The sequence below is a fragment of the Bos mutus genome, chromosome 16 (genome assembly GCF_027580195.1).
Source record: "Bos mutus isolate GX-2022 chromosome 16, NWIPB_WYAK_1.1, whole genome shotgun sequence".
Lineage (NCBI taxonomy): Eukaryota > Metazoa > Chordata > Mammalia > Artiodactyla > Bovidae > Bos > Bos mutus.
The window spans coordinates 57922562-57938857 of record NC_091632.1 but is presented as its reverse complement, the minus strand read 5'-3'; the positions used below and the strand labels follow the sequence as shown (position 1 = coordinate 57938857).

At 36.0% G+C, this 16296-nt stretch overlaps 1 protein-coding gene across 1 annotated transcript in view; it reads left to right on the top strand.

The window, feature by feature from the left end:
• The window catches only part of DNAH14 (dynein axonemal heavy chain 14), a 354570-nt gene that overhangs the window by 92230 nt on the left and 246044 nt on the right, over nt 1–16296 (top strand). Inside the window, exons 15-17 of the mRNA XM_070384410.1 lie at nt 5044–5204; nt 5951–6295; nt 15847–16188. Of these exons, the coding sequence (XP_070240511.1) occupies nt 5044–5204; nt 5951–6295; nt 15847–16188 (848 nt within the window). The remainder of the gene's footprint in view (nt 1–5043; nt 5205–5950; nt 6296–15846; nt 16189–16296) is intronic.

Sequence of the window (16296 nt, the reverse complement as noted above, 5' to 3'; positions counted from 1 at the left end):
TTGTTTATTTGTGTCCTTTCTTTTTGATGAGCCTGGCCAGATGTTTGTTGATTTTGTTTATCTTTTAAAAATCACCTCTACATTTTATTGATATTTTCTATTATATTTTTGTTTATATTTTATTTATTTCCTCTGATCTTAATTATTTCCTTCCTTCTGTTGACTTTGGGTTTTGTTTGTTCTTTTCCTAAGTCTTTTAGGTGGTAGGTAGCTTATTTATTTAAGAGTTTTTTGTTCTGTTTTGTTTTTTTGATGAAGATCTGTATTGCTATGAACTCTGTCTTAGAACTGCTTTTTTTCATCCCATAGAATTTGTAATGTTGTGTGTTTTTAAGTTGCATATTTGGCGTTATTTTCTGATTCTCCTTTGATTTCAATCTTGACTCATTGTGTTTTTAGTAGCATGTTTAGTCATTGTTTGGCTTTTTTCCCGTTTTTCTTTTTTAGTTGATACCTAGTTTCGTATTGTGGTCAGAAAAGTTGATTGAATTAACTTCTGTTCTCTTAAATGTTTTGCGGCTCATTTTCCAATTTAGATTATGTTCTATGGTAGAGAACATACCAGGCAACCTTGAAAAGAATGTGTGTTGATGTTTTTTGGATGTAGCCTTCTGTTGTTGTTCAGTTGCTAAGTCATGTCCGACTCTTTGACTGCAGCACGCCAGGCTTCCCTGTCTTTCACTATTTCTCAGAGTTTGCTCAAACTCACATCCATTGAGTTGGTGGTGCCATCCAATCATTTCATCCTCCCTCATACCCTTCTTCTCTTTCCCTCAGTCTTTCCTAGCATCAGGGTCTTTTCCAGTGAGTCAGCTCTTCACATCAGGTGGCCAAAGTATTGGAGCTTCAACTTCAGCATCCTTCCTTCCAATGAATATTCAAGGTTTATTTCCTTCAGGACTGACTAGTTTGATCTCATTGCTGTCCAAGGGACTCTCAAGAGTCTTCTCTAGCACCACAATTCAAAAGCATCAATTCTTCAGCACTCTGCCTTCTTGATGGTCCAGCTCTCACATCCATACCTGACTACTGGAAAAACCATAACTTTGACTATATGGACCTTTGTCAGCAAAGTGATGTCTCTGCTTTTAACCCACTGTCTTGGTTTATCATAGCTTTTCTTCCAAGGATGAAGCATCTATTAATTTTGTGGCTGCAGTCACCATCCTCAGTGATTTTGGAACCCAAGAAAATAAAATCTGTCACTGTTTCTACTTCTTCCCCATCTGTTTGCATGAAGTGATGGGACCAGATGCTATGATCTTAGTTTTCTGAATGTTGAGTTTTAAGCCAGCTTTTTCACTCTCCTCTTTCATCCTCATCAAGAGGCTCTATGTAGTTCTTCTTCACTTTCTGCCTTTAAAGTGATATCATCTGCATATCTGAAGTTGTGATATTTCTCCTGGAAATCTTGATTCCAGCTTGTGGTTCATCCAGCCTGGCGTTTCACATTATGTACTCTCCATAGAAGTTAAAATGAGCAGAGTGACAATATGCAGCCTTGACATACTCCTTTCCCAATTTTGAACGAGTCCAGTTGTTCCATGTAAGTTTCTTTATCCATTCTCTCACTTTTTGTCTGTCTGTGCATCATTTGGCCTGAAGTGAGTCTTTTGTAGGCCACATATTTCAGGTTCTTGTGTTATTATCCAATCTGTCATTCTCAGTCTTTTGATTAAAACATGTAGTCTATTGACATCGTTTTGTAATGGCCACTTGTTTTGCCTCTATCACCACATGATGCTTCATGCTCATCTTGTATTTTCTTTGCCTCTGCCCTTAAATCAACCACTTTTTCAAGGAGCACTGGTTGGTTCCTTTTATAGGAGAATGAATTTTAGGAATAAAAGGAGCTAGACTGTAGATGTGCTCATTACTATAGCACTGTTATTGCTCTTAGATGCTATGGTGAAAAGATCTAGAGAATGTATGTATATATACTAGCTCATATATAACTTATGCATCTGTATGTCTATATCTATTTTTTGTTTGTTTTGTTTTAAACTATGAGTTCTTGAGGCTTTCCTTGTAGCTGAGTCAGTAAAGAGTCTGCCTGCAATGCAGGAGACCTGGGTTTGATTCCTGGCTCAGGAAGGTCCCCTGGAGAAGGAAATGGCAACCCACTCCAGTATTCTTGCCTGGAGAATCCCATGGACAAAGGAGCCTGGCAGGCTACAGTCTATGACGTCGCAAGAACCGGATAGGACTAAGCAACTAAGCACATGGCACATGAATTCTTACTGATATATCTATCAGATCCCAGTCTAGCACCTTCAGGGTTCATTCTCGCCTTCTACTTTTCCTAATATGTAACTTTTTCCTCTTTTGGTGAGAAATGTGGCTCACATAATCAGCAATATAGTTACTTATTTGTTATACCTGTATTATATTTTCAGAATTGCTATCCCTACGTCTTTAAGAAGGCTTCCCAGGTGACTCAGTGGTAGTGAATCTGCCTGTCAATGCAAGACATGCAGATTTGATCCCTGGGTTAGGAACATCCCCTGGAGAAGTAAATGGCAACCCATTGCAGTATTCTTGCCTGGGAAATCCCATGGACAGAGGAGCCTGGTGGGCTACAGTCTATGGAGTTGCAAAAGAGTTAAACACAAAATAGTGACCAAACAACAGCAACCACCGCTTTAAGAAACAAATATATCAAATAAGTACAGTGTTTATGTAGGGTCCTTTTAGTGTCTAAACTTATAGTCTACAATAAAAACACTGTTTTCCAAAGTAACTTAAATCAGCTCTTTCCCATCCTCTTCAGTGTGGTTGTACAGTTCATTTGTAATGACTTGTGATGTTTGTTTTTTCAAATGCTTAAAATATATGTATTTTTGTATATCTTTTTAGATCTTTGTTTATTTTTTGTTGGGGTGTTTATTTATTGTTAGGTTGTGAGAGGTCTTAATATGTATTCTGGATACAAGTATTTTATCAGATACAACATTTGCAAAAATTTCTCGCTGTCTATGCCTTAACTTTTCATTCTGTTTTTATTTTTATTGAAATATAGTTGCTTTACAATGTGTGTTATTTGTTACTATACCACAAAGTGAATCGTTACATGTATACATACATCCTGTCTCTTTTAGATTTCCTTCTCATTTCGGTCCCCACAGAGCACTGAGTAGAGTTCTCTGTGCTATGCAGTAGTTTCTCATTAGTTATCTGTTTCATACGTAGTCATTATATATGTCAATCCCAACCTTCCAGTTCATCCCACCTCCTTCCCTGCTTAATATTTATAAGTTTGTTTTCTACGCCTATGTCTCTATGCTTGCAAATAAGTTAATCTGTACCATTTTTCTAGATTCCACATATAAGCAATATTATGCGATATTTTTCTCTGACTTACTTCACTCTATGACAGTCTCTAGGTCTACCCACATCTCTGCAAATGGCGCTATTTTGTTCCTTTTTATGACTGAGTATTATTCCACCATAGGTATATACCACATCTTTATCCATCCCTCTGTTGATGGATATTTAGTCTGCTTCCATGTTCTGGCTATTATAAATAGCACTACAGTGAACTTTGGAGTACATCTATCTTTTTTTAATTTATGTGTAATTGGAGGATAATTGCTTTACAATGTTGTGTTTGGTTTATGCCATATATCAACATGAATCAGCCATATGTATAAGTATGTCCCCTCCCTTTTGATCCTCTCTCCCATCTCCCACCCTATCCCACCCCTCTAGGTTGTCACAGAACATGGGTTGCATGTATCTTTTTGAACTATGGTTTTTCTACAGGTATATACTCGGGTGTGAGATTACTGGATCATAGGGTAGTTCTGTTTTCAGTTCCTTAAGAAACTTCTATACTATTCTCCATAGTGGCTGTATCCATTTACACTCCATCCAAACAGTAGGAGGGTTTCCTTTTCTCCACATCCTCTCCAGCATTTATCATTTGTAGATATTTTAATGATGGCCATTGTCACTGGTGTGAGGTGATACCTCATTGTAGTTTCAGTTTGTGTTTCTCTAATAATTAGTGATGTTGAGCATCTTCTCATGTGTTTATTAGCCATTTGTATGTCTTCTTTGAAGAAATGTCCATTTCCACTCATTTTTTGATTGGAGTGTTGGAATTTTTTTTATATTGAGCTACATGAGTTGTTCATATGCTTTGGTGATTCATTTGCAAATATTTTCTCCCAATCTGTGGGTTGTGTTTTCATTTTGTTTATTAAATGTAAGGCTGCACACTATAAAACTCTTAAAGGAAAACATAGGCAGAACATTCTTTGATATAAATCGCAGCAAGATCTTTTTTGACACACCTCCTAGAGTAATGAAAATAAGAACAAGAAAATGCGATCTAATTAAACTTAAAAGCTTTTGCACAGTAAAGGAAACCATAAATAAAGCAAAAAGACAACTATCTTTTCATTGATTCTCACAGAGCTAAATTTATTAATTTTGATAAGATACAGTTTGTCAATTTTTTTGTTTTAAGAATTATGCTTTTGGTTTTGTCTCTCACAACTTCTTTGCTTAGCTTAAGGTCACACGTATTATCCCTATATTTTCTCTAGAAGATTTATAGATTTGTGTTTTATATTTAGATATGTCATTTATTTTGAGCTGACTTTTGGACAGCGTATGCAGGGTACTTTGAAGGGTTTTTTTTTTTTTTTTTTTTTGGCCTTAGACATCCAATTTGTTCAGCTTGATTATGAACTCAAGGAGAGTAGAGATAGTGTCTTCTAATTTTTGTATCCTCGTAATGATATAATGCTCTTCACACAGCAGATACACTTTAAGTATTTGTTAACTTAATGATTTCTTCTGATTTTTTTTTATCATACCTTGACCCACCACCCAGTACCCATGAGTGATTGTTTCTATAATAATTAATTCCAAATTTTTATACCTGCCTTTAAATTCTATTTATCAGTATAGAATACTAGATAGCCCTCAAAGGAAATCTGCCTCAGTTTTCAGTAGTTCTAAATGTCCTTGATAATTTTAAAGCATTGCTTTCAATGGAATTTCTGAATGTACTAAACTTTGAATCATATATTTTAGCCAAAATTATTCCTCTTTGCCAAGATCCCCGCCTGTCTATCTTTACTGAGTCAGCTTTAATTATGGATTTACCTAATAAGAAGAAAAATGTAAGTGACTATCAAACCAGATGGCCAGATTGTCAGGTCCTTTTTGAAATGGATCCTGCCTACCAAGATAAAGTAAGTTTAAAAATAGTTTGTCTTAAGGAAGGAATGTTTGGCTTAAGGAACAGAAATGCACTGAAATTTTCAGATGAAAGGGATTTATTGAAAAATTAGAGTATCATAATTAATGGCAATTGGAAAATCACTCCCAGCTTATCTCCCTATTTGTCTTCTTCATGATCTTTCCTCTTTGTTTGCCTCTGTATATTTTTTCAAACCTCCACTATGAAAATAATCTTTCTCTTTTATAGTTCCCTCATAATACTGGCTTGCTAATGTTGGCCCTGAGTTTTCCCATTACTATCTAACGTGGCATTTTTTTGTTCAAACTCACAAAATAACCAACTTGCCTAGCTTGGGTCAAGATTCTATCCAAAGGCTGTTTTAAGAATTGGGTAAGGTCCCATAATATTTAGAACTCATCTTTTCTAGAGCTATGTGTGAAGCGTATACACTAAAACAAGGTAACAAGCCAAGGAATAAATGACTGATGTCCTTACTACATGGCTCAAAATAACATGCTAATTATAAAGTTAAATAGCCTACTAAAGCTTTACATAAAACAAAATATAAAAAGCTATCTAAATTTCTTAAAGTCTTAAGTTTCCTAAATATTTAGATATTTAACAGACATTCTTAACAAAATGAACTTCACATAAAACCATTTTAAATGTTTTAACCAAACCATTAGATTATTAGATCATACTATTATCATTTTAAAAACAAAATCCTGATTGACTTTTTAACATTTTTACTTATAGATTGCGAGTTTCCTGACTATTATTGGAAGTTCAATGGGCCAAGTTAGTATTTACAGCTGCCAGTTTAGGAAATATTGTACTATGGTAGAGAAGGCCAAAATCATAGGTACCAAAATATCATCTATGGAAGAATTAACTTCAACACAGTTTAAAAGTATACTGTCTAAATTCAGAAACTACCTTCGACAAATTGTTAATATGGCCATTGAGAAGCGCATTGGTATTTTCAATGTTATGAGTTTTGATTATCAGTTACAATGCTTACCATATGTTGAGAACATCATAGATATGAGCCAAAATCTCTTGAGATCTGTAATTGAAAGAAAGAATGCAAATCTACTGGAGGTAAGTATTTTGAATATTCCTATTGCATGAGAATCAATTTTTTAAATTTGTAACACTGTATTGAGATAACATCAGCTTATAATATTATGTAAGTTTCATGTGTACCACATTATATTTCAATCCTTTTCTTCCTATCCTAAAGTAGCCATTCTGACAGGTGTGAGATAATATCATTGTGGCTTTGATTTGCATTTCTGTAATAATTAGTGATGTTGAACATCTTTTCATGTGACTATTGGCCATTTGCATGCCTTCAGTGGAAAAAAGTCTATACAGCTCTTCTGCCCATCTTTAAATTGAACTGTTTGTTTTTCCATTGTTGAGTTGTATGAGTTCTTTATATATTTTGGATCTTCACCCCTTATCAGATTTAAGGTTTACAAATATCTTCTTCCATTGAGTAAGTTGTTTGTTTTTTTTAATTTTTTCATGGTTTCCTTTCCTGTGCAGAAGCTTTTTAGTTTGATGTTATCCCATTTGTTTATATCTGATTTTGTTTTCTTTGCCTGAGGAGAAAAATATTAAGAGAAATGTCAAAGAGTTTACTGCCCATGTTTCCTTCTAGGATTTTTATGGTTCAGGTCTTACATTCAAGTTTTTAATCGATTTTGAGTTGATTTTTGTGTGTGGTTTAAGGTAGTGGTCCAGCTTCACTCTTTCACGTATGGCAGGTCAATTTTCCCAAAACTTATCAGATAGACTTTTCATTTTTCATTGTATGTTCCTTGCTCCTTTATTATAAATTAATTGTCCATATATATGTGGGTTTATTTCTGGGCTGTCATTTTTGTTCCATTGATCTATGTATCTTGTTTTATGCCAGCACTCTGCTGTTTGAATTACTGTAGCTGTGTAATATGTTTTAAAATGAGAAAGTGTGATGGCTCTGGCTGTGTTTTTTTCTCAGGATTGCTTTGCTTATTTGGGGTCTTTTGTAATTCCATATAAATTTTAGGATTTTTTTCTAGCTCTGTGAAAAATGTCACACATATTTTGATAGGGATTGCTTTGAGTCTGTAGATTGTCTTAGGTAATAGGGACATTTTAACATTAATTCTCCCAATCTATAAGCATGAAATACTTTTCCATTTCTTTGTGTCTTCTTCAGTTTCTTTCATTAATGTCTTACAGTTTTCAGCATACAGCTTTCATGTTTCTGGTCAAATTTACTTTTATGCATTTTATTTCCTTGGTATGATTTTAAATGAGATTGTTTTCTTAATTTCTCTTTATACTAATTCATTTTTACTATATATAAGCACAACAGATTCTTCTGTATTGATTTTAAGGCCTAGAATTTCACTGTATTCATCTATTATTTGTAATATTTTGTGTGGAGTCTTTTGGGTTTCATATATATAAAATCATGTTTTCCACAGATAGTAACAGTCTTTGTTCCTATTTTCCAAGTTGGATACATTTTATTTTCCTTCTACAATTGCTTTGGCTAGGAATCCCTGTGTTATGTTGAATAGAACTGGTCAGAGTGAGCATCCTTTGCTTGTTCAGAATTTAGCAGGAAGACTTTTCACCTTATTACCATTGAGTGTTATATTGCCCTTGGATTTGTTGTATGGTGCTTCCCAGGTAGCACTAGTGTTAAAGAACATGCCTAGCAGTACAGGTAGATGTAAGAGACATGGGTTCGATCCCTGGATTGGAAATACCTCCTGGAGGAGGGCACAGCAGCCCACTCCAGTATTCTTGCCTGGAGATTCCCAAGGACAGAGGAGCCTGGGAGGCTCCAGTCTGTGAAGTTGCACAGTGTCTGACACGACTGAAGAGACTAAGCATGCATGCATGGCCTTTATTATGTTGAGATATGTTCCCTCTAGATCCATGTTGCTGTGAGTTTTTACAATGAATGAATGTTGAATTTTATCAAATGCTTTTATTACATCTATTGCGATGATCACATGGTTTTTGTCTTTTGTTTTCTTGATGTGCTGTATCACTTTGATCGATGTGTATAAATGGAACCATTGTGACCCTGGAATGAATAAAACTTGATCATGGTGCATGATCCTTTTTATGTGTTGTTAGATTTTGTTTGCTAATATTTTGTTGAGGATTTTTGCATCTATATTCATCAGAACTGTTGGCATGTAATTTTCTTTTTCAGTAATGTTTTGGTCTGGTTTTGGTATCAGATGATTGGGACCTCATAGAATGAATTTGTGGAGAAGGCAATGGCAACCCACTCCAGTACTTTTGCCTGGAAAATCCCATGGATGGAGGAGCCTGGTAGGCTGCAGTCCATGGGGTCGCTAAGAGTCGGACATGACTGAGCGACTTCACTTTCACTTTTCACTTTCCTGCATTAGAGAAGGAAATGGCAACCCACTCCAGTGTTCTTGCCTGGAGAATCCCAGGGGCGGGGGAGCCTCGTGGGCTGCTGTCTCAGGGGTCATACAGAGTCAGACACGACTGAAGTGACGCAGCAGCAGCAGCAGCAGAATGACTTTGGGGATGTTCTGTTCTCTTCAGGTTTTGGGGAGAGTTTGAGAATGATAGGTATAAGTTCTTTGTATGTTTGTAAGTTCTTCCCTGTGAAGCTATTCTGTCTTGGACCTCTGTTTGCAGGGAGTTTTTTAAAATTACAGATTCTGTTCCAATTCTAATAATTGATCTATAAATTTTCTGTTTCTTCTTGATTCAGTTTTGGCAGGCTTTATGTTTCTAGGAATTTGTCTATTTCTTCTGGGTTGTCCATTTTGTTGGCATGCACTTTACATGCCTTCTCCTGAGAAACCCGTGTGCAGATCAAGAAGCAACAATTAGAACTGGACATGGAATAACAGACTGGTTCCAAATTGGGAAAGGAGACTGTCAAGGCTGTACATTGTCACCCTGATTATTTTACTTATATGCAGAGTATACCATGCAAAATGCTGGGCTGGATGAAGCACAAGCTGGAATCGAGATTGCCAGAAGAAATATCATTAACTTCATATATGCACATGACACCACCCTAATGACCAAAAGTGAAGAGAAACTAAAGAGCCTCTTGATGAAAGTGAAAGAGGAGAGTGAAAAAGCTGGCTTAAAACTCAACATTCAAAAAACGAAGATCTTGGCATCCGGTCCCATCACTTCATGGCAAATTGATGGGGAAACAATGGAAACTGACAGACTTTATTTTCTAGGCTCCAGAATCACTGTGGATGGTGACTGCAGCCATGAAATTAAAAAAAAAAAAATGCTTGCTCCTTGGAAGAAAACCTATGACAAACATAGACAGCATATTAGAAAGAAGGGACATCACTTTGCTAGCAAAGGTCCATATAGGCAAAGCTATGATTTTTCCAGTAATCATGTACAGATGTGAGAGATCATGTACAGACCAACAAGAAGGCTGATACAGAAGAACTGACGCTTTCAAATTGTGATGCTGGAGAAAACTCTTGAGAGTCCCTTGGACTGCAAGGAGATCAAACCAGTCAATTCTAAAGGAAATCAGTCCTGAATATTCGTTGGAAGGACTGATGCTGAAGCTCAGGCTCCAATACTGTGGCCACCAGATGCAAAGAGTTTACTCATTGGAAAAGAACTGATGCTGGGAACGATTGAAGGCAGAAGAGCATGACAGAGGATGAGATGGTTGGTTGGCATCAACGACTCAATGAACATGAGTTTTAGCAAACTTGGAAATAGTGAAGGACAGGGAAGCCTAGCATGCTGCAGTCAATGGGGTTGCAGTCAGACACTACTGAGAAACTGAACAACTATTCATAGTCTTTTCTTATGGTTTTCTGTATTTCTGTGACATCAGTTGTTATTTCTCATCTTTCTTATTTTGTTTATTTAGTCATGTCTCTTTTCTTCTTGGTGAGCCTGTCTAGAGGAGATTTGTTGATTTTGTTTATCCTTTAAAAAAAACATCTCTTGGATTTATTTATTTTTCTTTTTTTTATCTTAATTTAATTTTTTCACTGTCTTTTTTATTTCCTTCCTTCAGCTGACTTAATTTTTATTTGTTCTTTTTCTAATTCATTTAGGTGGTAGGCAGGTTGCTTGAGATTTTTCTTATCTTTTGAATAAAGCTTGTGTCATTATGAATTTTCTTCTTAGAACTGCTTTTGCTGTATCCCATAGATGTTGATAGTAATGTTTTCATTATTTGCCTAGAGTTATTTTTTATTTCCTATTTTATTTCCTCATTGACTCATTCTTTTTTTAGTATCAAGTGTTTAGTCACCATGTAATTGTGGTTTTTTGCTTGTTTTCTTTCTATGGATGATTTCTAGTTTCATGCCATTGTGGTCAGAAAAGATACTTTAAATAATTTCTATCTTCTTAGTTTGTTGAGGCTTATTTTGTGTACTAATATGTGGTCTATCCTAAAGAATGTTCCATATGTGCTTGAAAATAATGTGCATTTTGTTTGTTTTTTTGATACAGTGTCTTGTAGATATCAATTCTTGTTATTTAGCTGCTAAGTCGTGTTCAAATTTTTGCAACCCTGTTGATTGTAGCCCTCCAGGCTCTTTTGTTCATGAGATTTCCCAGGCAAGAATACTGGAGTAGGTTGCCATTTCTTTCTCCAAGGGAGCTTCCCAACCCAAAGATCAAACCTGCATCTCCTCCAGTGGCAGGTGGATTTTTTTTTTTTACCACTGAGCTACCTGGGAAATCCATAATTCCTGAAGAAAATCAACCCCAAATATTCACTGGAAGGACTGTTGTTGATGCTGAAGCTCCAATACTTTGGCCATTGGATGTGAAGAGCTGACTCATTGGAAAAGACCCTGATGCTGGGAAAGATTGAGGGCAAGAGGAGAAGAGGGTGGCAGAGGATGACATGGTTAGATAGCATCACCAATTCAATGGACATGAATTTGAGCAAACTCCAGGAGATAGTGGAGGACAGAGGAGCCTGGTGTACTACAGTCCATGGGGTCACAAAGAGTTGGATACAACTGAACAACAACAACAAAGTTTATATCCTTATCCTCTCTATACTTAAGCACCTTTATCTGTAAATTGGGGATAATATTTGTAAATGACCTACAGAAGTTGTGAGAATTAAAGAAGTTAATGATTGCAAAGCTCTTTTACCCTTTCTGGCACATAGTGAACATATGTGAGTTACTTCTACAGTTAGAAGAATCATTGTTATTAGTTCCAGAAAGTTGTTTCTGAGCTATATGTATTTTTAGAAAGTGGTTCTGAAAGTTATGTTTATTTTTCTTCTTTCTGGCTTCTGCATGCCCCCAGGTGTGTTTTTATAAAGGGAAGTAGCTTCCCTTTATATAGTTAAGGAAATTCCCTTATTTGCATAAGAGTTCCTAACTTGATATGTGTTTTTTAATCATAAGTTAACTTTATCAAATCCTTATTCTTTTTATCTGTTGTGATAATCATGCAGTTGTTTTCCTTTAACCTTTTAATGCAGTTAATTACATTAATTGACTTTCTAAGTTTAATTTCATATCTGAATCAATAGATATACCTTACCAGTGTGCACATGCACATAGATATATTGCTACATTATTTTTTAAATTTTGCCTTTATGCTTGCTTATAAGTGAAATTGGTCTGTAATTTTCTTTTCTTTTACAATCCTTAACTGAATGTACTACTAGTGACAAAAAGGAAGTTTGGGAATATTTCATGTCTTTCTACTACTCTCTTCTATAAAAATGTAATTATCTGTTTTCTTTGGGATATGAGTTTAAGATATTTTTCTGGAATTTAATTGGGATTTGTGGTTGGAGTCAGGACAGTTGTCTTTACCCAGTCTTCTGTTGTGAGCATTTTCAGTAAAATTCAGCAGGCATCATTATAAACCCATTACTAAATTATTTTATTTGATTCTCAAAACTGTAATGAGGACACCAAGTTTATTAAAGTAAAGCTACTTTGGTTCATGCAGTTAGTAAATATTGGAACTAGGATTCAAACACAGGTCTCTCTGACTTTAAAGTCAGTTCGTATTAACCCTGTGATAAAAATGTATATTCAAGAGCAGGTTCACATATGCGCATGTGCACACATATATACCCATACACCACACATATATACCCATACACCATAAAATGGATACAGTTTCTGCTTGGTTAGCATAATTATCTCTAGGTGGTGAAGTAATAGGTATTTTTATCTTATAAACTTTTTTATTGCTGTTTTTGCATGAGCATATAGTCAAGTAGAATAAGTATTTAAAAAATTAGAGACATACACAGGCAATTCAAGGCTGTGAGCTGAAAATTAAACTGATATTGATTCCAGAATTATGATTACTCATCAAGAGCCCTTGAAACATGAGGGAAACTATGGTAAAATTGTAATTTAAGTATAGGAATTTAATTCTTTTGAAAATCTAATGGAATGATATACAAATACTTATAAAAGGTGTGGATGTAATATATACACATATATATGGGCTTCCCTGATGTTAAAGAATCCACTTGCAATTTGGGACACATAGGTTCGATCCCTGGGTTGAGAAGATCCTCTGGGGGAGGGCACGGCAACCCACTTCATTATTCTTGCTTGGAGAATCTCCATGGACAGAGGAGCCTAGCAAGCTAAAGTTCATGGGGTTGCAAAGAGTTGGACATGACTGAGTGACTAAGCACACCACAGCACACACATACATTTGTGCATATATTTGTAATGACTGCGTATACTTACAATGGATACAAACAGGATTTGGAATCAGATTTGGGTTTGAATTATAGCTCTGTAACTCATTAAATTTCATATTTTAGGCTTATTAATCCTTCTGAAACTCAGTTTCCCTCTTTGCAGACTAGAGAAAATAACACTCAAGTAGTGAACATGTTTTTTAAAATTTCTTAAATTGAAGAAAGTAGGGAAAACCACTAGACCATTCAGGTATGACCTAAATCAAATCTCTTACGATTATACAGTGGAAGTGACAAATAGATTTAAGGCATTAGATCTGATAGACAGAGTCCCTGAAGAACTATGGACAGAAGTTCGTGACACTGTACAGGAGGCAGGGATCAAGATCATCCCCAAGGAAAAGAAATGCAAACAGGCAAAATAGTTGTCTGAAGAGGACTTACAAATAGCTGTGAATAAAAGAGACATGAAAGGCAAAGGAGAAAACAAAATATATATCCATGTGAATGCAGAGTTCCAAAGAATAGCAAGGAGACATAAGAAAGCCTTCCTCAGCAATCAATGCAAAGAAATAGAGAAAAACAACAGAATGGGAAAGACTAGAGATCTCTTCAAGAAAATTAGAGATACCAAGGGAACATTTCATGCAAAGATGGGCTCGATAAAGGACAGAAATGGTATGGACCTAACAGAAGCAGAAGATATTAAGAAGAGGTGGCAAGAATACATAGAAGAACTATACAAAAGAGATCTTCATGACCCAGATAATCATGATGGTGTGATCACTCAACTAAAGCAAGACATCCTGGAATGCAAATTCAAGTGGGCCTTAGGAAGCATCACTACAAACAAAGCTAGTGGACTTGATGGAATTCCAGTTGAGCTATTTCAAATCCTAAAAGATGATGCTTTGAAAGTGCTGCACTCAATATGCCAGCAAATTTGAAAAATGCAGCAGTGGCAACAGGACTGGAAAAGGTCGGTATTCATTCCAATCCCAAAGAAAAGCAGTGCCAAAGAATGCTCAAACTACTGCACAATTGCACTCATATAAGTAATGCTCAAAATTCACCAAGTCAGACTTCAATAGTACTTGAACCGCGAACTTCCAGATGTTCAAGCTGGATTTAGAAAAGGCAGAGGAACCAGAGATCAAATTGCCAACATCCACTGGATCATCAAAAAAGCAAGATAATTCCAGAAAAACATCTACTTCTGCTTTATTGACTATGCCAAAGGCTTTGACTGTGTAGACCACAACAAACTATGGAAAATTCTGAGAGATGGGAATACCAGATCACCTGACCTGCCTCTTGAGAAATCTGTATGCAGGCCAGTAAGTAACAGTTAGAACTGGACATGGAACACAGACTGGTTCTAAATCGGGAAAAGATTATGTCAAGGCTATATATTGTCACCCTGCTTATTTAACTTATATGCAGAGTACATCATGAGAAACGCTGGGCTGGATGAAGCACAAGCTGGCATCAAGATTGCCAGGAGAAATATCAATAACCTCAGATATGCAGATGACATCACCCTTATGGCAGAAAGCAAAGAAGAACTAAAGAGCCTCTTGATGAAAGTGAAAGAGGAGAGTGAAAAAGTTGGCTTAAAACTCAATATTCAAAAAAAAAACAACAACAACAACTCAATATTCAGATCATGGCATCTGATCCCATCACTTCATGGCAAATAGGTGGGGAAACAGTGGAAACAGTGAGAGACTTTATTTTTTTGAGCTCCAAAATCACTGCAGGTGGTTAAAAGATACTGGATCCTTGGAAGAAAACTTATGACCAACCTAGACAGCATATTAAAAAGCAGAGACATTACTTTGCCAACAAAGGTCCATAGAGTCAAAGCTATGGTTTTTCCAGTAGTCGTGTATGGATGTGAGAGTTGGACTATAAAGAAAGCTGAGCACCAAAGAACTGATGCTTTTGAACTGTGGTGTTGAAGAAAAGTCTTGAGAATCCCTTGGACAGCAAGGAGATCCAACCAGTCCATCCTAAAGGAAATCAGTCCTGAATATTCATTGAACAGATTGATGTTGAAGCTGAAAGTCCAATACTTTGGCCACCTGATGTGAAGAACTGACTCATTTGAAAAGACCCTGATGCTGGGGACGATTGAAGGCAGGAGGAGAAGGGGACGACAGAGGATGAGATGGTTGGATGGCATCACCTACTCAATGGACATGAGTTTGAGTAAAATCCAGGAGTTGGTGATGGACAGGGAGGCCTGGCGTGCTGCAGTCCATGGGATCGCAAAGAGTCAGACACGACTCAACAATTGAACTGAACTGACTTGAGTAAACATGCTGTCAAAACAAAATCAGATCGTGTACATAAAGAACATAACATATAAATGCTCAAAAAAATGGGAGCAATTATTACGCACCATTCACATTTCAGTCATAGCCTTGTTACTACTACCGCATTTACTTCTTAGAACAGATTTACTCATAACAGTCCTTATTTATGTCTCATGTGCATGCATGCTTAGTTGCTCAGTCGTGTCTGATTTTTGCAACCCCGTGAGCTGTAGCCTGCCAGGCTCTTCTGTCCATGGAAATACTGGACACAAGAATACCACACAAGAATACTAGGGTGGTTTGTCATTCCCTTCTCCAGAGGATCTTCCCGACCCAGGGATCAAACCTGGGTCTCCTGCATTGCCAGCAGACTCTTTACCATCTGAGCCACCAGAGAAACTGTCTTTATGTCTTAGCAGCATTTATTTTATGTGCAGGTTACATTCAAGTTCCTTCTGTTAACAATAGAAAGGATTTGATCTTGTTAATGCTCCGGTATTTAAGCAATACTTAGAACAGTGTCTAGATGATGTCTTTTTTTTGAAATTATAATTATGTAAGTTAGTGAAAGATATTGAGTAACTACTTTTCTAAAATAATGAAAAATCATTATATAATTGTAATTGATTTGTTAATGATTTTAGGTTATAGACTCATCCTTGCAGAAGCTGGAATATACTCCCACTGAAATAGAAGAATTTTTGGAATATTTTACTTTTTTGGATGCAATTTCTTCAAAAATATCTAAGTTAGAAAAAGAGTACACAATAGTTGCTCAGCTGTATTCTGTTGTAAGGTATTACCAGATCCATGTTTCAGAAGAGCAAATTGCCATTTATAAAATCCTTCTCATCAAGTTTGGTCAACTAAAAACTTCTGTGAAGTTAAGCGAAACAAATAAAGATGCTGCTATTTCTAAATTCAGAGACAATTTGGAATCATACATCACTGGTCTACGTATTGAAGTTAGTAATTTAAAGGCCAAAGTAAGTTTTGTTTCTCATTATGTAAGCCTAGCATATAGGTATTTCCTTTCTGTGGAATCTTAAGTAAATAATTTAGTCCAAGTATTCTTAACCTGGAATCCACAGACA